Source organism: Ictidomys tridecemlineatus, chromosome 1 (genome assembly GCF_052094955.1).
Source record: "Ictidomys tridecemlineatus isolate mIctTri1 chromosome 1, mIctTri1.hap1, whole genome shotgun sequence".
Classification (NCBI taxonomy): Eukaryota; Metazoa; Chordata; class Mammalia; order Rodentia; family Sciuridae; genus Ictidomys; species Ictidomys tridecemlineatus.
Genome location: NC_135477.1, coordinates 154957246 through 154979022, shown reverse-complemented (window position 1 = coordinate 154979022; position 21777 = coordinate 154957246). Strand labels below are relative to the sequence as shown.

At 37.4% G+C, this 21777-nt stretch overlaps 1 protein-coding gene and 2 pseudogenes across 1 annotated transcript; all 3 read right to left on the bottom strand.

Moving 5' to 3' along the window:
- Positions 1-6137: 6137 nt before the first annotated feature.
- Positions 6138-7073, bottom strand: LOC101975024 (olfactory receptor 2Y1B-like; annotated as a pseudogene).
- An 8063-nt stretch (positions 7074-15136) lies between these two features.
- Positions 15137-17769, bottom strand: LOC101975308 (transcriptional repressor protein YY1). The gene is given in 3 exon segments (XM_040273240.2): positions 15137-16076; positions 16079-16730; positions 17737-17769. Coding segments are annotated over 3 exon segments (756 nt in total). The 3' UTR covers positions 15137-16005.
- Positions 17770-18017: 248 nt separating this feature from the next.
- On the bottom strand, positions 18018-18956 carry LOC101974469 (olfactory receptor 2Y1B-like; annotated as a pseudogene).
- Positions 18957-21777: the final 2821 nt, after the last annotated feature.

Genomic DNA, 21777 nt, shown 5'->3' with positions numbered 1-21777 from the left:
TTTCAATTTTTTTTTAGAATAAGTTCAGAATAATTGGTATTAGTTCTTTAATTGTTTGGTAGAACTTGGCAGTGAAGCCACCTATTCTGTTTTTTATGAGATACTTTAAAATCATTTTATTTAAAAAATGTTCTTTTTAAATACACCTGACAGTAGAATGTGTTTTGACATATATACATGGAGTATAACTTATTCTAATTCTTGTGGTTGTACATGATGTGTATTTTCACTGGTTGTGTATTCATATATGAACATAGGAAAGTCATGGTAGATTCATTCCACTCTATTTCATATTCCCAACACCCCATTCCCTTTGGTCCCTTTGTCTGTTCCAATTAACTTATCATTACCTCCTTGTTGTGTTTTAACATCCACATTTTTCAAAGAGAACATTTGGCCTTTGATTTTTCAGAATTGGCTTATTTCACTTAATATGATAGTCTCCAGATCCATCCATTTACCTGCAAATGTCATAAAGTCCTTCATTTTTATGAATAAGTAGTATTCTCTCTATATACTACATTTTCTTTATCCATTCATCTGTTGGTTCTATATCTTAGCTATTGTGAATTGAACTGCTATAAATGATGTGGCTGCATCACTGTAGTATGTTAATTTTTAGTCCTTTGGGTATATATTGAGGAGTGGGATAACTGAGTCAAATGGTGATTCCATTCCAAGTTTTTTTTCTTTTAAAAATATTTTTTCTTGTTTTATCCTTTTTTGTTTATGTGTTTTTAAATTCTCATATTAGGTACACATATTTTCTGGAATGTTAGACCTAGGTGATTTGTATTCTTCACTATTATGCAGTTTCTCCACTTAATCACAATGAGATTATTAATGTTCACACACATCCTTTCGGATGTCTGTATCCACAACAGGTTTGTTAATTTTAGCATTTGTATACTATATATTTTTTCTCTTCATATTCAGTCTCCTGATATATTTATACTAAAATAAGTCTTTCAAAATCAGCTAATAGTTGTCTGTTTTTACTACATTTTGTCCTATTTTTCTGACCTTTTAAACAGTATTTTGATTGTATCTCAATTTATTTTTATTAATTATACATTTTTGTATAAATAGCTAATTGTTGTTATGAACTTTACAGTATTCTTTGCTCTATCCACCTCAGTTACTGTTTTCCATATTTTATAAGTACATTATAGTTTTACATAATGATGAGATTCATTGTTACATACATGCATACAATATAACTATATGCAATATCAGTCCTCAATGTTTCTTTCTCCATTTCCCCTTCCCTCCCCCAAGTCCATTTCTTATTTTGTTTAGTTCTTCTTTTTAGATGTATGTGACAGTAGAGTGTATTTTGACATATTCTACCTACATGGAGTATATAACTTAATTCTAATAATCACATTCTTGTGTACATGATGTAGAGTTACAATGGTTGTGTATTGTTATGTGAATATAGGAAAGTTCTGTTCAATTCCTTCTACTGTCTTCTCTATTCCTATTTCCATCCCTTCCCTTCATTTTCCTTTGTCTAATCCAATGAACCTCTATTCCCTGCTCCCCACATTCCCCTGCCCCACACTTATTGTGGGTTAGTATCCATATATCAGAGAGAATAGTCAGCCTTTGTTTTTTTGGGATTGGATTATTTCTGAATGTGTCTGTAAAGTTAATTTTGCCAGTGAGTCCTATACTTTTCAAAGTTTTCTTCTTGTATAGTACTCTCTTTTATACCCTTAGTACTAGAAATTGAACCCAGGGGCACTTTACCACCAATCTACAACCCCAGCCATTTTTTTTTTTTTGAGACAGGGTGTCACTAAATTGCTTAGGGCCTTTCTAAATTGCTGAGGCTGTCTTCAAACTTGTGATCCTACTGCCTCAGCCTCCTGCTTGACAAGTATTACAGGCATGTGGAATCACATCTGGCTCTTCTTAGTTATTAATGTTTCTTTTTTTCAAGTTTGAAGAAGTTTAGCATTCCAATAGCTTTTGTGTGCCTATGAATATCTTTTATCTCTTCTTCTTTATACAGGGCACTGGTGGGTAAAGTATTGGTTGGCAGTTTTTTTCTTGTAGTACTGTTAATATCTAATGCCACTCTCTCCTGGCCTGTAAGATTTCTGTTTTGAAGTATGATTTTAGGCAAATTGGGAAACTTTTATGTGCTATTTGTTTTTCTCTTGTATCTTTGTGAATCTTCTCCTTATATTTCAGCTTTGAAAGCTTGCATATAATGTGTCTTGTGGCAGAGTTGGTTAAGTCAAAAAAACAAAACAAAACAAAACAAAAATCCAGAGACCTCAAACCTTTCTGTACCTGGATATTTATAGCCTTCTTCAAGTTCTGGAAATTTTCTATTATAACCTCTTGGAATAATATTTCTAACCCTTTGTTATTCTTGGATCTCTCTTGAACTCCAATCACCTGAATATTTTTTTTGTTGTTTTTGGCACAGAGTTCAGTAAGTTTTCTTCATTCCTCTTCATTCTTTTTTCTCTTCTAATGCTTTTTTGAAAAATAACCTGTTTTTGAGCTCTCTACTTCTTTTTTTCTGTTTTATCTTCTTTCCTATTGATGTGTTTGGCACATTTTAATTTCACTTAGTGTGTTTTTGCTCAAGGATTTCTGTTTGATTTGTTTGAATTCCTCTCATTTCTCTGTCAAGTTTCTCTGTTAAAGTATCGAGTTGTTTCTTTGTGCTCTCTTTAAGCTCAATGAGTTTTTTTAAAAACAGCTATTTCATATTCTTCATCTAAGAGTTTGCCCATACTGTTTATTATCTAGGTGGCTTCTGACATCTTATTTTGACTATTTGGTGAGGTCACATTTCCCTGAAAGTTCTTAATGCTCTTTGTATGGAATATCATCTGTGCATTGTAGGACTATTTATTGTAGGTATTTATTCCAATTTTCCTAATATGCATTGTTCATTTGTTCATGCTCATATTTCCAGATATTCAAGCAGGCTGTTTATTTTCTTGGAGGCTACAGTCACGTTCTCTCTCTCTCTCTCTCTCTCTCTCTCTCTCTCTCTCTCTCTCTCTCTCTCCATAGAAGTGTCCTAAGTTTGCTCTCTAAGGCACTAGAGGTATCTAAGTTCAGGTTCATTGGTGAACTAGAGGGTATTATTCAGTAAGAATTGGAATAGTGCCTAAAAATAATGATTTGTCACTGGAAGCCTTTCTCTGGGGATGAGGGTAGTCCCAAAAATCTCATATTGGGTCACTCAGGAACTGGAGAATTCTCTCTAGCTCTGGCCTCAGTCTCTTATATCATATCTAAGGCCACAAATTCTGCAATGCAGTGTCATACCCTAAGCCCAAAGCCCACTGAAACCACTGCAGCTCTGGGTAGAACCAAGACTTGCACTGCTTTGAGTTGTCCACTGCTGAGATGGACCATTGCAATCAGCCAAAGGTGATGCTGGCCAGAATAGAAATCCAATTGACTGATTCACATGTCTCCACCTGACATCAGGGTTGTTTAGAGGCTCTGGACATGTGTACTGTTCTGGGAGTGGAAGCCATTAGGATCTTCTCAGTGTTAGGTTCCACAAACCCAGCACCAAGTCCCAAGGCAAAGTCCTGTGTCTACTGAATCTACCCAGAGCAAATAGATACAAATTGGAACCTTGCCTAATACTATGCTGCACAAAGTTGGGTTAGCTTTGGTAAAGGCAGTCTCTTCACAAGTGGGGCTGATGCTGAGCTGGGTCACTCTTGAATTTCGCATTCTCAGTGACATGCACAATGTCATTTATGTATCCAGGCCCATGGCTCAGCTGGTGGTGATACAGGTCAAAACAAAAATCTGACCCACATAGGCACAGGTCTCTGTCTGGTGCAAGGGTAGGCCTAGAACTCCATCTTCAAGTACTGGCCTAGGGATAATTGTGATGTTCAAGATTGAGAGACTGTTTGTGGCAGCATCCTTAGCTGCCTGGATAATGAAATTCCAGTGGTTTGGTCCACAGATATAGCAAATGGGGCTCTGCCAGCATTAGGTTTCAACTTGGTGATTCTTAGGCTGGGTCCCAAGTCTAATGCCTGGACTTCATTTCTTTCCCCAAGTAGGGGTCTCTCTTTATGGTTTGGTTTAGGAGAGTGTGATGTGGGAGACTCTTTTTCAATTCATCTTTTCTTATTGTTATATTAAAACTAGGTACCATAGTCTTTCACCTGGCTTTTGTATTTTTTGTGAAGTTAGTTTGGTGCATGAATAACTCTTTAATTTGTGTTTGTGGGAGATGATTCTGGTGGATCTTACTCAGCTACTATATTGCTTTACTACAAACACATGTGTTTTTACTTAAAACCATTATTTAAATACATGGAATAAAATCATAGTGATGATATTTCAAATATCCATTTTCTTTATACTTTAGCTTAGAACTTCTTAACTGTATACTGTTCCATACTATGGATATTTCTGTCTCTTTCTCCTTTGTGTCACTCTTTTAGTCTTTTTCTTTCTTATATCCCTTCCCCTTGAATCACTATTTTAATGTTCTTTTCTTCTCTTTTACATGGAAAAATATTGTTTTGTGATATAACTTGCTATATTTTACTTTTACTTTTAATTTAACATAATAATTACACATATTATGGTCTACAGTTATACATACACACACATATGTATATATGCATGTATGCAATGAGTAATGATCAAATAAATAATATTTGCATCTCTCTCCTCAAACATTTATCATTTTGATTTTTTTATTGGTTGTTCACAACATTGCAAAGCTCTTGACATATCATATTTCATACATTAGATTGAAGTGGGTTATGAACTCCCAATTTTACCCCAAATGCAGATTGTAGAATCATGTCGGTTACACATCCACAATTTTACATAATGCCCTATTAGTAATTATTGTATTCTGCTATCATTTTGATGTGTTGGGAAGCTTCAAACTTCTCTCTTCTGATTATTTTGAAGCATAATGAATTGTAATAAATCATACTCGCCCAGTGGGCTGTAGAACATGAGAACATATTCCTCCTATTACCTATGTTTTGGTACTCATTGTTCAACCCTTCTCTTTCCTCCCTCAACCTTATGCATACTAGGCTCTAGTGACCACCCATCTACTCTCTTTTCTATGACACCAACTTTTTAAGCTTCATATATGAGGGGGAATTGACATATTTTTCCTTTTGTGCCTGGCTTATTTCACTAAATATTACATCTTCCAGATATTGCAAATTACAGGATTTCATTCTTTTTATAGCTGAATAACTTTCCATTGTGTATATACACAACATTTTATTTATCTATTAGTCTAATGATGGACATCCTGGTTAATGCCTTATCTTGGCTATTATGAAGAATTCTGTAACAGACACAGGAGTTGAATAGAAAATAGCTTTGTTTCAAAACAAGTAGCTTGACTGAAACTCTTAATGTATCTTGTAAGATATTTATGCTTTCCTTTGCCCAGTACCACCCTAATCATTTTGCTTTTTTGTTCTAGTAGGTTAAATGACATCATATCTGAAACTCGCTCTCTGCAGTGACTCTGTTCATGTTTTTCTTAACTGTGCCATATTTTATAGAAGGGTGATTACTGTAAAAGACCTTAGAAACAGACCCTGAGATGTGAAGAGATATGAATAGGGTCATGGTTAGGTATTTATTTATTTATTTATTTGGTGCTGGAGATTGAACCCAGGACCTCTCACATGCTAATCAAGCTTTACCTTTCATCTATATCCCTCCCTAATCCACAATCAATTTATAAAGCAGAAGTAAACTCTTGTTCTCTGCCTTTGAGCACAGAGTACTACATTGGCAATCATTGCTTTGGAAATGTGCTTTAATTCTGAATTAAGTCTTCTTTCAGTCTCAGAATTGTCAAAAACCGATCCCCATTCTCCACAAGAGGACATAACACACCCACATCCCAACTCTTCTCTTGGAACGTTGTGATACAAATAACAATTACTTCTTGCTGGCCAAAGATCATAAACACTAGCCTAAAAAGCAACTCAAGAGATCCCCATTTCTATCTTCTAGAAAAATAAGTAAATAAAATCTTGATTCCAACTGAAGGTACTTTCTAGTTAACTACCAACTGCCTTCCAAGAAACAAGGTGGGATTCATAATATGAAAGAGATTATATGATATTTTATGGCCCTAATTTCTCCTCCTACCTGGAATCTCTGTCTCTCCTCAGTACCTTCCAAAGAGCCCCCTTCACATACTTGTTCCTTAGGGTATAGATCAGAGAATTGAACATGGGAATAATGAAAGTATATAAAAGGGCAACAAACTTTCCTTCAATCTCAGAGAAACTGCCCATGGGTTGGAGACATGTGTACATGGTTGAGCCATAAAAAAGGCAAACCACCAGAGATGAGATCCACATGTTCCAAAAGCCTTTCTGTGTCCAGCCATTGACTTGATCCTCAACACTGCCCAAGAAATGTGTGTATAGGAGCCTAGAATCAGGACTACAGGAAAGACCAAAATTATGGCTTCAGCCACAAACAAATAGGCCTCTATTCCTCCAGTGTCTTCACAAGCCAACTTCTGGAGTAAAGGCATCTCACAGAAGAAGTGGTGCAGGTAATGGAGGCCACAGAAAGGCATGGCCATCATGAAGCTTGTCTGAATCAGAGAGTTTATAAGACCTCCCACCAGGCATCAATAGCCAGGGACTGGCAGAGAGGGGAGTTCATGTTGGTTGTGTAGTGGAGTGGATGACACACAGCAGCATAGTGGTCAATGGCCATCACAAAGAGGAGCACACACTCAGTTCCACCCAGGGAGAGGTAGATGAAGAGCTGAATCACACCCCTCTATAGCTGATGGTCCTGTCAAGTCCAGAAAGATTGATCAGCAGCTGGGGCATAGTGCTGGTGGTATAGCAGAGGTCCAGGAAGGAGAGGCAGCAGAGGAAGAAGTACATGGGCATGTGTAGTCGAGGATCCAATCGTGACAGAGCAGTGATGGTGGTGTTGCCAAAGAGGGTTAGGAGTAAGAAAATTGAAATGGAGACAAAAAAGGTAAGTTCCAGTTGTGGCCAATCTGAGAAGCCCACCAAAACGAAGCCCTCTTCAAACTTGGTGTTAAAGCTACCCATAGCCTTGCATCTGCAAAACAACAGAAGACAATTCAGTGCTTCCTATGAAGAACTTGAATTAAAATGTGTTTCACAACATTTGAGGATATGGTGAAAATGTTCCTCCATTAACTATAAGATGGGTAAGATAGTTTTGAGCCTCCTATCTAGTCCTGATCTTATTCACTTTGCTAATTTGTATAATATGTGCACCAAAAAACCCAAAACCAAACCCCCAAAACACAATGGGCCGAACTTTGCAGACATTATGCTAAGTGAAATAAGTCAGATATAAAAGGACATTTGTTACATGTGTTCACTTATACATGGTACCTAAAATAGTCAAAATCCACAATGAAAGCAGGTTTAAGAGGAAAATTCATCACCTGGTGGTCATTCCTCAAAAAAAGAAAAAAACCAACAAATAAATGAGCTCACACTTCATCTCAAAGCCCTAGAAAAGGAAGAGCAAAACATCAGCAAATGTAGCAGAAGGCAAGAAATAATTAAAATCAGAGCGGAAATCAATGAAATTGAAACAAAAGAAACTATTGAAAAAATTAACAAAACTAAAAGTTGGTTCTTCAAAAAAATAAATAAGATTGACAGACCTTTAGCCATGCTAATGAAGAGAAGAAGAGAGAGAACTCAAATTACTAACATACAGGATGGAAAAGGCAATATCACAACAGATGCTAGAGAAATATAGAAGACAATTAGAAATTATTCTGATAACCTATATTCCAATAAAATAGAAGATAGTGAAGACATTGATAAATTTCTTAAGTCATATGATTTGCCCAGACTGAGTCAGGAGGATACACACAATTTGAACAGACCAATATCAATGGATGAAATTGAAGAAGCCATCAAAAGACTACCAACCAAGAAAAGCCCAGGACCGGATGGGTATACAGCGGAGTTTTACAAAACCTTTAAAGAAGAATTAATACCAATACTTTTCAAGTTATTTTAGGAAAGAGAAAAAGAGGGAGCTCTTCCAAATTTATTCTATGAGGCCAACATCACCCTGATTCCGAAACCAGACAAAGACACTTCAAAGAAAGAAAACTACAGAACAATATCTCTAATGAACCTAGATGCAAAAATTCTCAATAAAATTCTGGTGAATCGAATACAAAAACACATCAAAAAAATTGTGCACCATGATCAAGTAGGATTCATCCCTGGGATGCAAGGATGGTTCAATATACGGAAATCAATAAATGTTATTCACCACATCAATAGACTTAAAGATAAGAACCATATGATCATCTCGATAGACACAGAAAAAGCATTCGACAAAGTACAGCATCCCTTTATGTTCAAAACACTTGAAAAACTAGGGATAACAGGAACTTACCTTGACATTGTAAAAGCTATCTATGCTAAGCCTCAGACTAGCATCATTCTGAATGGACAAAAGTTGAAGGCATTCCCTCTAAAATCTGGAACAAGATAGGGATGCCCTCTATCACCACTTCTATTCAATATAGTTCTCGAAACACTGGCCAGAGCAATTAGACAGACAAAAGAAATTAAAGGCATAATAATAGGAAAAGAAGAACTTAAATTATCACTATTTGCAGATGACATGATTCTATACCTAGAAGACCCAAAAGGGTCTACAAAGAAACTACTAGAACTAATAAATGAATTCAGCAAAGTGGCAGGATATAAAATCAACATGCATAAATCAAAGGCATTTCTGTATATCAGCGACAAAACTTCTGAAGTGGAAATGAGGAAAAACACTCCATTCACAATATCCTCCAAAAAAATAAAATACTTGGGAATCAACCTAACAAAAGAGGTGAAAGATTTATACAATGAAAACCACAGAACTCTAAAGAGAGAAGTAGAAGAAGATCTTAGAAGTTGGAAAAATATACCCTGTTCATGGATAGGCAGAACTAACATTATCAAAATGGCGATATTACCAAAAGTTCTCTATAGGTTTAATGCAATGCCAATCAAAATCCCAACGGCATTTCTTGTAGAAATAGATAAAGCAAACATGAAATTCATATGGAAAAATAAAAGACTCAGAATAGCAAAAGCAAGTCTAAGCAGGAAGTGTGAATCAGGCGGTGTAGCGATACCAGATTTCAAACTATATTACAGAGCAATAGTGACAAAACCAGCATGGTACTGGTATCAAAACAGGCGGGTGGATCAATGGTATAGAATAGAGGACACAGAGACTAATCCACAAAGTTACAACTATCTTATATTTAATAAAGGGGCTAAAAGCATGCAATGAAGGAAGGGTAGCATCTTCAACAAATGGTGTTGGGAAAACTGGAAATCCATATGCAACAAAATGAAACTGAATCCCTTTCTCTCGCCATGCACAAAAGTTAACTCAAAATGGATCAAGGAGCTTGATATCAAATCAGAGACTCTGTGTCTAATAGAAGAAAAAGTTGGCTCTGATCTACATATTGTGGGGTCGGGCTCCAAATTCCTTAATAGGACACCCATAGCACAAGAGTTAATAACAAGAATCAACAAATGGGACTTACTTAAAATAAAAAGTTTTTTTCTCAGCAAGAGAAACAATAAGAGAGGTAAATAGGGAGCCTATATCCTGGGAACAAGTTTTTACTCCTCACACTTCAGATAGAGCCCTAATATCCAGAGTATACAAAGAACTCAAAAAATTAGACAAAAAGATAACAAATAACCCAATCAACAAATGAGCCAAGGACCTGAACAGACACTTCTCAGAGGAGGATATACAATCAATCAACAAGTACATGGAAAAATGCTCACCATCTCTAGCAGTCAGAGAAATGCAAATCAAAACCACCCTAAGATACCATCTCACTCCAGTAAGATTGGCAGCCACTATGAAGTCAAACAACAACAAGTGCTGTCGAGGATGTGGAGAAAAGGGTACACTTGTGCATTGCTGGTGGGACTGCAAATTGGTGCAGCCAATTTGGAAAGCAATTTGGAGATTCCTGGGAAAGCTGGGAATGGAACCACCATTTGACCCTGCTATTGCCCTTCTTGGACTATTCCCTGAACACCTTAAAAGAGCATGCTACAGGGATATTGCCACATCGATGTTCATAGCAGCTCAATTCACAATAGCTAGACTGTGGAACCAACCCAGATACCCTTCAATAGATGAGTGGATAAAAAAAATGTGGCATTTATACACCATGGAATATTACGCAGCACTAAAAAATGACAAAATCATGGAATTTGCAGGGAAATGGATGGCACTAGAGCAGATTATGCTTAGTGAAGCTAGCCAATCCCTAAAAAACAAATACCAAATGTCTTCTTTGATATAATTAGAGCAACTATGAACAGAGTAGGGAGGAAGAGCAGGAAAAAAAAAGATTAACTTTAAACAGAGACATGAGATGGGAGGGAAAGGGAGAGAAAAGGGAAATTGCATGGAAATGAAGGGAGACCCTCATTGCTATACAAAATTACATATAAGAGGTTGTGAGGGAATGGGAAAATAAACAAGGAGAAGAATCAATTACAATAGATGAGGTAGAGAGAGAAGATGGGAGGGGAGGGGAGAGGGGATAGTAGGGGATAAGAAAGGTAGCAGAATACAACAGTTACTAATAGGGCATTATGTAAAAATGTGGATGTAACCGATGTGATTCTGGTATCTGCATTTGGGGTAAAAATTGGGAGTTCATAACCCACTTCAATCTAATGTATGAAATATGATATGTCAAGAGCTTTGTAATGTTGTGAACAACCAATAAAAAAGAAAAATAAATAAAATAAAATAGTCAAAATCATTAAGATAGAAATATGGAATGATAGTCCCTCAAGGTTCTGGGGAAAGAAAAGAATGAAGTTATTGTTTACTGGGAATAGTTGTAGTATAGAATGATCAAAAGTTTCTGAGATGAACAGTAGTGATGGTTGCATAACATCACAACATTGTAAGTGTTGTTAATGTCACTGAATTAGATATTTACAATGGTACATTTAATGTTATTATGTATATGATTATACATATATATGAATATTTAATTAATTAATTAATTTAGCTGTGTTAGGGATTTAACCAGGGTTTTATGCATGTAGGCAAATGCTCTACTCACTGAACTAAACCCCAAACTTCTTATATATCTCATACATATTTACTACAGAAAGTTAAAAAAATAATTTCTACTGGTAATCACATATACACACACAATGCATTTTTGCAGATTTGGTTTCCTACAATACCAAAATCAATGATTATGTATGTGCATCTCTATGTGTTTGTGGTTAAATGTATGCACATCTGTGTGTCTATGCATGACTTCTATAAGTAATAAGCTTATTGACCAGAAATCATGTTTGAAAATATTTATAAGAGCATGTACTGTTACATCCTTCATGCCATTCCATCAACTTAATGATATTGTCAGACTATAATGGAACCACATTCAAATCATAATATTTAATCTATCTAAGCAAAAGAGAAGGTTCCACAAATTTCTTCTCAATCACCTTCATAGCTCAGTCATGTATTTTAAAATTTGAATCTAATTTCGCTTAGTATATTTGCTCTTTCTTTAGGGTTTGAGAGATTAATTTCACTATCAAAAATCTAGTTCGGTATTGAAACATTCTTCTACCAGTTCTCCATCAACATCTGCTCTTGTATAACCCCCATCATTCTCTGTCTGGATCCTTACCCTTTCTTGTTGGAAATCACACACTATCCCACATTATGCCACAACTATTTAGGGTGATCTTCAAGATTCTTTTATCAAATTCCCAAAGATAATACACCAATATTTTCTAGTGTAAGTTGAAAAAATTAAAAAACAAGGTTTGCATCCTGAGAGCTTAGTTGATATTCAAAGACTGAATTAGCAAGTTTCTTGTTTGAACTCTGACTTCCTGCCCAGAACATTGTCTCCATCGAGGATGAATTTCATCCCATCATCTTGTCCTTCAAGAAGCCCTCCTTGATTTACTTCAGCAACTCTGCCCATGCCCCTGATGTCCTCAATTTACTTTGGAAATGAAAGCCTTGGCATCATAGGATTTGAGTTACAGATGGGACTGCAAAAGGATTTTAAGTCAGCCCTTATAGTACCCAGTAAAAAAGAGCTTACTTTTCTAAATGCACTCAGTTGAAAATAAAGAGATGTAGCTAACTTTTTTTGACATGTTGTATGTATAATAGGTAGATGTATGGATAGACAATAGAGAAGAAAAGACTATCATTGATATAATGTTTCTTATGAATTTAAAATTTCTTTGCCTCAAACTGGGGCCCTAGTATAATGGAAACCAGTGATAATTGCTTAAGAGACTATTTCTTATATTCTAGATTTCCCTGTGGAGCCAGAGTAGACCACTTGGTCATTACTCACTTGAAGGTCAGGAGAGAAAACTGCTGCATTTATCTTTCTCAATTTTATCAGTTACCAAGAGATATGAGAAACATTGGATATTTTTGGTTTTATCTGGAAATACCATCTTCTTTGGTTCTGATTTCATTTGTTGTGGGGAGTGCTCAGATTAGAACTCCTGTCTTTGATAAGTAATGACTAGATATGGTTCCCTCCCTCGATAGGAAAGATTGCTGGGGCTCATGACCTAGGAGGTGGGTACATCCCCCACAACAAACCCCAGTTGCTCACCCTACCTGTCTGAGACCAGCAATGAGCTGGTATATTATTAACCCATCTTCTGACTGTAGGACTGAGAGCACCCAATCTTCCCTGGGGCATTACCAAGGCTTCCTTAAGAGTGGTGAAGAGAGTTGTTTATCAAGGGTGGCCTTGGAGAACTCTGAGTCCCAGTGTGGTAATTATAAACATTCCACATTCCACTTTAAGCCTACTGTATTCACCATACATCTGAAATATCTTATTTTCCCCTTGATTTCTCATATAATATTCATATATCCTCAGATATATGAATAATTGATGCAACTAAATACTTATTTCCTTGATGTGAAAAAGTTTGAAGCTTGATTTCTCTGTTACAAAATTTAATGTTTTAATATTTCTTGTTTGTATGTTCTGCTTTTATTTCCAGTATATTTAAAATGCACTTATTCACTAAAAATTATGTATTGAGAAAATAACCTTTCTACATACTCTATGAAATAAAAAAGTCAATATTTGCTGAGGGCCATTGCCAAGTAGGAATGGCGCATCGAAATTTCCTTGCCAAGCGTACCCCATGCTGCTTAGAGGACATTCGATGGGACATTGCATGCATGCTTTAATAAAGTGACCTTGCTCAAGGACCAAGGCGGATCCGGGTTTAGAGCTGATCTGGTTTGAGGAAGTAACCGGCTCCTTGAGTTTAAGGCGTTGCCAGTTTAAGATAATGGGTTTTAGGGAAGTTGGCGGTTGAAGATTATTGCTGGGATTAGGGTGTTCCTGCTGCTTGTTCCCGTTGAGTTCTCGTGAGATTGAAATGGGATTTGGAGATAGCCTCCTGGAGTAGGTGAATTGTGCGGGAGACGGCAGAACGCATTGCCCCTGGACCTGTGTGGAGGTGGTGTGAGAGCTGGAATAAAGAATTGCTGTTTGAATCTACAAAGCTGTGTGGTGGCTCATGATTCTGGAGCCGAGACATTGGCCATTGGCAAATATTTAAAATTATGTGCCTTCAGTTAAGGAATTATAATGCAATGTAAGAGAATAGGTCTGTTATTACTAACTTTACCTCGACAAAGTTTTTGACATGCTTGAGCTTCAGTGTTTCTCCACCAGTATTATGATGCAATGTTACCTATTCTGTACTACTGTTTGTGGATTAATGACAAATTGGATAGGAAATGCATGTGTATGGTAGACAGCCATTCAGTGGTAGTTAGTGTTACTGTGATAAAAACATTGATTTGGTGCCTTCCATTTGTCTGAGAAAATGCAAAAAAATATAATCTCTGATTTTAAGAAAGTCCACAGTATAACAAGAGATAGACATACTTGAAATGATCAAAATTAACGTGGTAAGTATTACAGTATTACAAGATGATCTATATTACTGGGGTACTGACCCTCTGACTGGGATAGAGAGACACTTGGCCCAAGAGAGCTCTTAATGCCTGTGAGTATGAAGAGTGAGCTCTGTTCCTCTCTGCTGACTGGGAAAAGGAGTCAGTTGGACAGCTTGTCCCTGGACTCTTACTGTTCACAGTTTTGAATTGCTGTGCTGCCTTCTTATTCTGGGATACCCTTGATACTGTGCTATTCAAGCACCTTGAACCCTTCTATAACAATGAGGCCCCTGCAGGTACAAGCTGTCTCTGGCTTCCCTGCACTACAGAAGCCTCAGTTCTGGTGGGTACAGCCCACTGGGATTTACTCATCACCATGATGGGGTGGGGTGTCAGTTGGCCCATCTTTGTCTGAGCTCCCACAGAGGCTGTGTTGAGTGCTGTGTCAGAGTTAGCAGTCCCTGAGAGCAATTAGCTCTTGGTCAGCTCCACTGCACTCCTCTTGTCCATGGTGAGGGAAAGGGCGTTTCAGTAACTTTCAGTTAGCAGTGATTCCTCCACAGATAACTTCTAGACAGATTACTGGGTCAACCCATTTCAGAGGTATTCCCTCTAGTTTTATTTGTTGCCGTCTGAAGGTGGAGTGGAGCTGTGTTGATTTAATTTCTTTCAGGGAGGTTGGCTAGCTATGAATTCTATAAAATGGCTGCCAGGCCTGGCATGGCTTTCAGTCCACAGTTTGTTCTAAGCTACTTGATCCAATTCACCATCTTTGTTATTTATGTCACATTTTAATTCAGCCTACTTTTCTTTCTAGCTGTTGTTAAGGAAGTAAGCACATGTGCTTTTCTTCTCCCTTTCTCTTGTTGTTACCCCTTCCCCAAACTACACCCTGGTCAGGGTTATGGATCAAGGAATGTTATCCTTATTTTCTGCTCCAGTAACGAAACACCAGTCTCTCCAAGTGTCAAATTGTTCAATATTGAGTTTCAGAATATTTACTCTGTCATCACCCCCTGGGCATTTGCTCTTTCCCTGCTTTCACTCAGGACTATGGAGGGTTCAGGGATTGCAGCCTAGCTCTGATCTTCCAACTTTGCTCCTCCTCATTACTATCTTTTTTTTTTACAGATCTTTTTTTTCTGCCATATTCTTTCTTTAGGATTGCTATTTTATTGTTGCCCTTTCTGTTACATGGGATGTACACATCAGGTGTTAAAAGGTACAATACATTCTACAACTGAGCACCACTTTCTGTAACTGAACAGGCAAAGAAATTACACTGAACATCAGCATCTGGCAGTATTTTTTTTTGGAAAAAAAAGTGACTAAAATGGGTTTAAATTGATTAACACTATTAAATCATATCTAATATTTGATACTACATGATTCAATACAGCTATACGATACAATTATACAAAATGTGTTAACATCAAAGATTACAACCAAAATTAAGATAGCAAACAAACCTATATAAGTTTTTTTTGTACAGGAAAATACTTTTGAAGTATGCATGTAACTGCCCATTCTTTTAAAGAAAATCTACTGCAAGCAAAGTTATCAACCTCCAGAAAAATCACACATAGCATTACTAAGTATATCCCCAAAATGTGTACAATATGCACACTTGGAAAATACAAAATTAAAAAAATTTTAAGCAACAGGTGAGCTTCATATTTATAAGAATGTGAAAAGAAGTCCCATTTTTAGCACTGTTGTATAAAGAATTGTCTTTTGATGTGAAGTTCATGAATTGTCCTCCTGCTGGGACCACACTTTACAAAAACACGTGTTTTTGAAACGAGATTACAGAGCAAGATAGAGCATCTTAGCAATGTCATCTTATTAAAGTTTTTTTTTTAATTTTTACTACTTTATCAAAACATGTCCCTTAGGTGTGTAGGATTCATTTTTAAAATTCTTCCTGGAAATAATATACAAAGGAGAGGCATATTTATTCCCATTCACACTCCTGGAAGATGCTTCCTGCAGTCTAGAAGGGTCTTCTTTTTCTTCTTTTCACTGGTTGTTTTTGGCCTTCGCATGTGTTAAGATGTGAGATTTCAGGTTAGTTGACTGAGCAAACTTTTATTACAACCATGGAAGGGGCACACATAGGGCCTGTCTCCGGTATGGATTTGCACATGTGTGCGCAATTTGAAGTCCAGTGAAAAGCGTTTCCCACAGCCTTCGAATGTGCACTGGAAGGGATTCTCTCCAGTATGAACCAGTTGGTGTCGTTTCAGTTTTGAGCTCTCAACGAAAGCTTTGCCACATTCTGCACAGACGTGGACTCTGGGGCCATGGGTGTGCAGATGTTTTCTCATAGCAGAGTTATCCCTGAACATCTTTGTGCAGCCTTTATGAGGGCAAGCTATTGTTCTTGGAGCATCATCTTCTTTAATTTTTCTTGGCTTCATTCTAGCAAGTTCTGCCAGCTGTTTTGGATCTGAGAGGTCAATGCCAGGGATTCCTCCAGGAGGGAGTTTCTTTCCTGTCATATACTCTGAATAATCAGGAGGCCAGTTCTCTCCAATGATCTGTTCTTCATCCACTGTCTCATGGTAAATATCTTTTGTTTCATCCAATCTATTTGCAGAGAGCTGAACGCTAAACCCCAGCAAAACCCAGGGGCGCTTGCCCCATGCGCAAAGGCCGTTCCTGCAGCTCCCACCAAGCTCCAGGAGGGCGCCCCCGTCATGGTGACAGGCTCCAACCAAGGCCAGAGCCTGCACATGGGGGCTCTACATGAGGCACCAAGTCCCGCCCCTCAGTGGGGCAGGGAGACCACCGGGCAGGATCCAGACTCCAGGAGCTCATTACTATCTTTATTGGAAGATACTTTTAAATGTATGTTATGGGCATAAAATTGTATCTAATTATTACTGTAATTTGCATTTAATTCATTATAAGTTGGACTCAACAACTTTTTACATGGTTTATTGTTCATCTCATTTTTGAAAAATTTTTTAATATTCTTAGCTTTTATTTTCTGAATTCCTTTTTTTATTATTCATCTCATTTTCTTCATGAATTATCTGCTCATATACTTTTACATTCTATTGGACTATTTTATTTTTTCTAATAGATTTGTAGGATGTTTGTTATATACAATGCAAATGTATTCTAATCTCTAGTCTGATTTTTCACTTTACTAATGAAATATTTGTGTGCCATTACATGGTGCTCACATTTGTGAATTTACTATAAATCTATTTGTTTTATCATTTAAGTTTGGACAAAGAGAGAAGATAGTTAATAGGCACAGATGTGCAGTTGTATAGAATGAATAATTTGTATATTTTATAGCCTGGAACACATTGCTGGTGGTTTTGGTGCTCATTTCTTTTTTATCCTCCTCTCTCTTGCATGAAAATATCTCCTCCATGACTCCAAGTTGCATGGACTACGACTAGGTTCAGCTGACCAGATTTGGATGCCTCTTTTACTCAATGCTATCCTAATGAATTTGAGTTTTTCTTCATTCAGATAAATGACACTCATATATATGCTAACCACTAGAGTTCTAGAAGATTAATCATTGTAGGAGAACTTAGAACAGGTTCTAAGGTACTTGAGGAAGTGACCAGGGGCCATTTCTTAGAAATGAAGTGGTGAACTCATGTCCTCCACATTTAAGGTCAGTGCCATCTACATAACTCCACATTGGGAGTTATTGACTTTGGAAAAGGCATTTTTCACAATTAATTTTCCCCTCACTCTCAGATATGTGTAGAATGCTTCCCTTACTCTAATCTCTACATCTGGCCACAACACATCCATTTCTCAGGGTTATTTTTGTGGGATGTTGTGATACAGATCAGCAGTGACTCCCTCCTGAACAACAATGGTAGATACGAGCTACAAAGCAACTCATGAGATTCCCACTTGCAACTTTCCACAAAGGAAAGAGCTAAAATCCTGAGTCCCACCAACACTGTTTTCTAGTGACCAGCTAACTCTAAATAACAGAAAGTGTTTAAGGGAATAAAAGTTATCACAGAAAATATTCTTCAGCCTCATTACCCCTCCTACCTGGAAATGCTATCTCTCCCTAGTACATTCCACAGAGCCCTCTTGACATCCTTGTTCTTTAGGGTATAGATCAGAGGATTAAGCATGGGACTAATGACAGTATAAAAAAGGGCAACAAACTTTCCTTCACTCTCAGAATAACTGCCCATGGGTTGGAGATATGTGTACATGGCTGAGCCATAAAACAGACAAACCACCAGAAGATGGGAGCCACATGTCCTAAAAATTTTTCTGTGCCCAGTCATTGACTTGATATTCAGCACTGCCTGAGCAATGTGTGCATAGGATCCTAGAATTAGTGCCACAGAAACAACCAAGATTATGGCTCCAGCCACAAAGAGATTGTCCTCTGTTCCTCCTGTATCCTCACAAGCCAACTTCAGTAACACAGGCATCTCACAAAAGAAGTGGTTCAGGGAGTGAAGGCCACAGAGTGGCAGGGATGCCACAAGGCCTGTCTGAATAAGAGCATTCAGGAGGCCTCCCACCCAGGAGGTGATAGCCAGTGACTGGCAGAGCAGGGGATGCATGATGGTTGTGTAGTGGAGTGGACGACACACAGCAGCATAGCGGTCAAAGGCCATCACCACCAGGAGCACCCACTCAGTTCCACCCAAAGCAAGGGAAATGAAGAACTGGGCCACACACCCTCCATAGCTGATGGTCCTGTCAAGTCCAGAAAGATTGATCAGCAGCTGGAGCATAGTGCTGGTGGTATAGCAGAGGTCCAGGAAAGAGAGGTGGCAGAGGAAGAAGTACATGGGCGTGTGCAGTCAAGGATCCAGTTGTGAAAGTGTAATAATGATGCTGTTGCTAAAGAGAGTCAGAGAGTAGAATACTGAAATGAAAGTAAAAAAGGGGAGCTCCAGGTGAGGACAATCTGAGAAGCCCACCAAAATGAATCCCTCTCCCAAACTGGTATTGAAAGTTCCCATAGCCTTTTACCTGCACAAATAACAGAAGACAATTCAATGCTCTTGTTGAAAACATATTAAGTTTTTATGTCACATTATTGCCTAACACTGTTTTGCTATTGTATGCATTTTTGTCCTGTCTTATTTTCCTAGCTCTTCTCTAAGGAAGATAGCACTGGATTAGGAGTGATAAGAACTTGATTTGAACTCTATTTTTGTTGCTTGTTTGTTCTATGACTATAGCAAAGGTCTTGTGTGAAAATGTCAAGGATGCATTGCCTTCCTCATTGCACTGAGGACCTACTGCAGTTATGTGAAAACAAGCTTTTAAAATGTAGAATGTGGGGCTTGGGTTGTGTCTCAGTTGTAGAGTGCTTGCATAGCACATGTGAGACCCTTGGTTGGATCCCAGCAGCACATAAAAAGAAATTAATAAAATAAAGATAATTTGTTCACATACAACTAAAGATAAAAATTCAAGTGTTGAATGTTTTTATATCCAATACATTTTCTGACATAATAGCTCACAATTCATAGAAAAGGACATGTTTAAAGAATTCAGTGAATGTTTAAAAAAATCCTAAATAAAAATTATGCAAAGAGGACTGTGCTACAGATAGCAAACAACTCTTTCTGGAGAGTTGAAGAATGGATATAACAGTTGTATTCTATATTGTTCTCTTTTGCACTCCTTCTTAATTAGGTAGACTTTTATATTAGATTAGAATCAAGGTTTACCCAGGATGAAAGCTCAAGTTTGAACACAGGTGCTCATTTATTTCTTTCTGCTCAGAGAATGTGGTCAATTCAACATTAATCCTTGGAAATCCACCTCATGACCAGCTGCCATCTGTCTCTAAGAACTGAGAAGAGTCTAAATTAATCTTGGAAAAAAATTAAAAACACATCAGTTCATTATTGTCGTGACCCCTTGCCCACAAGGAAGACGCAACTCGGGAATCTTCTTTCAGCGGTTTATTCAGGCCCTTGATATTTCTTCTACTAATCCCTCGGATGCCCCTCCCAGCCTTAATATAGCAACTCAAGCCCCAATGCGAAGCTGCCACGTGGAACTTTTTCATAGGGTGCTGAAAAACCATGCGCCAACTCTCCCAAATAAGGAGTTGTTTGTCACATACCACAGCGGAGCCAGCGCCATCTTGTAATGGCGACCATAATCTGCATAAGCGGCAGAGGCGGCTCACCACACATTATAATGAGTTATGATACATTGAAATATTTTCCACTCTTTGGCTTCTTGTAAATTCATCTTTTCACTTGGAGTTGAGGAATAGAATCATGACATACAAGTTTTACTGGCCTCCATATTCCCCAACCAGAGGTAACAGCTTGAAAATATCTACTTCCTTTCATATTGCCTAAGTTTTTCATCCCAGTAAAAGAAAGAAATGATGTTAGGCTGGTACAGATGGTTGATAATAACTCACACTTTTAACCCAGGCATTGCTGGGTGTTCACATATTATACTACTACAACTTCACATTAAAAAAAAAAACAGTGTTAGTAACACACAGTCTGCACTTAGATAGAACATGGGGTATTATTCAAGTTCTTGGCCATAGACATACATTATGACCTTGAAAAAAATAGTTTAAAAGAATAAAAAAACTAATAAGAAATTTTAAACATTTTGCATGAGAAACAAGTGTTCCTGACAGCTTTCAGATTAGAAAAGAAAATACTTAAAGACACACAGTTTGGTTTATATACATGTTTAAAGATCTGTCATATGAAAATGTGGTAGATTTCCTTTGTTTTTCTCAAAAGACAAACTCAGAACTATTTATAATAGGACAGTTTGTGACTCAATAAAGAGAGAACTTGAATAAAGTTCAGTCTAAAATTAGGTTGCCTAGAAAGGAATTGATATCCTTGTAACATGAATGCTTCCTGTTCAAACACTGAAATTTGACCCATGAGGACGCTATAACAATGTTCTTGCATCGAATATAAAATAGGTAGTATGATTTTCTTTAAATTACTAATCTAATTATTTAAAAAAATTAGTTCTTACTCCTGATATTTTTTGTGCACAGAATGCATTTTACATTTGCATATGTGGTTTTCTGCAATTCAACCGTCAGTGATTACTTGTGTTCAATTCTCTGTGTGTTTGTGTTCAAATGTGTGTCCATCTGTGTGTCAATGTATCACCTCTATAAATAATGAAATTCCTGATCAGAAATTATTTTTAATTTTTTCTAATCATCTGTGGTACTACATCCTTCTGTCTAGTCTACCAATTTTATAGCCATATTTTAAAACCATAATATAAAGTTTACTATCTGAACACAGATATTTGATAATTGCTTTAGAGAATATTTCTTGTCTTCTAGATTTTACCTGGAAGCTGAGTTATCCACTCAGTCATCACTCACTTGAAGTTCAAGAAGTGAAAACTGCTGTATTTACATCTCTGAACTCAACGGGTTTCAAAGGATATGTGAAACCCATTGCAGATTGGTGGCCTCTAGTGATGTTTGAAAAAGACTCTTTCCTCTTTGGTCCTGATTTCATCTGTGGTGAGAAGTCCTGCTTTCTTATGGTTCCTTCCTTCAGTAGAAGAGATTGGTGAGACTCCCAATATAGGAGGTGGGAGCATCCTTTTCACTGAACCCCAGTTGATCGCCCCAACCAACTGACACTGGGAAGAAGCTGGTTTAGTATTAAACTATCTCCTGGCCCTATAGCTAAGAACACAGTTCTTCCCTGGGGGCACTGCCAAAGACTCTTAAGAACAGCAGAGAGAGTGTTGCTCACCAGGTGCGTGGCCTTGGAGACCTCTGGGCCCCAATGTCATAATTATAACCAACTGACTGGC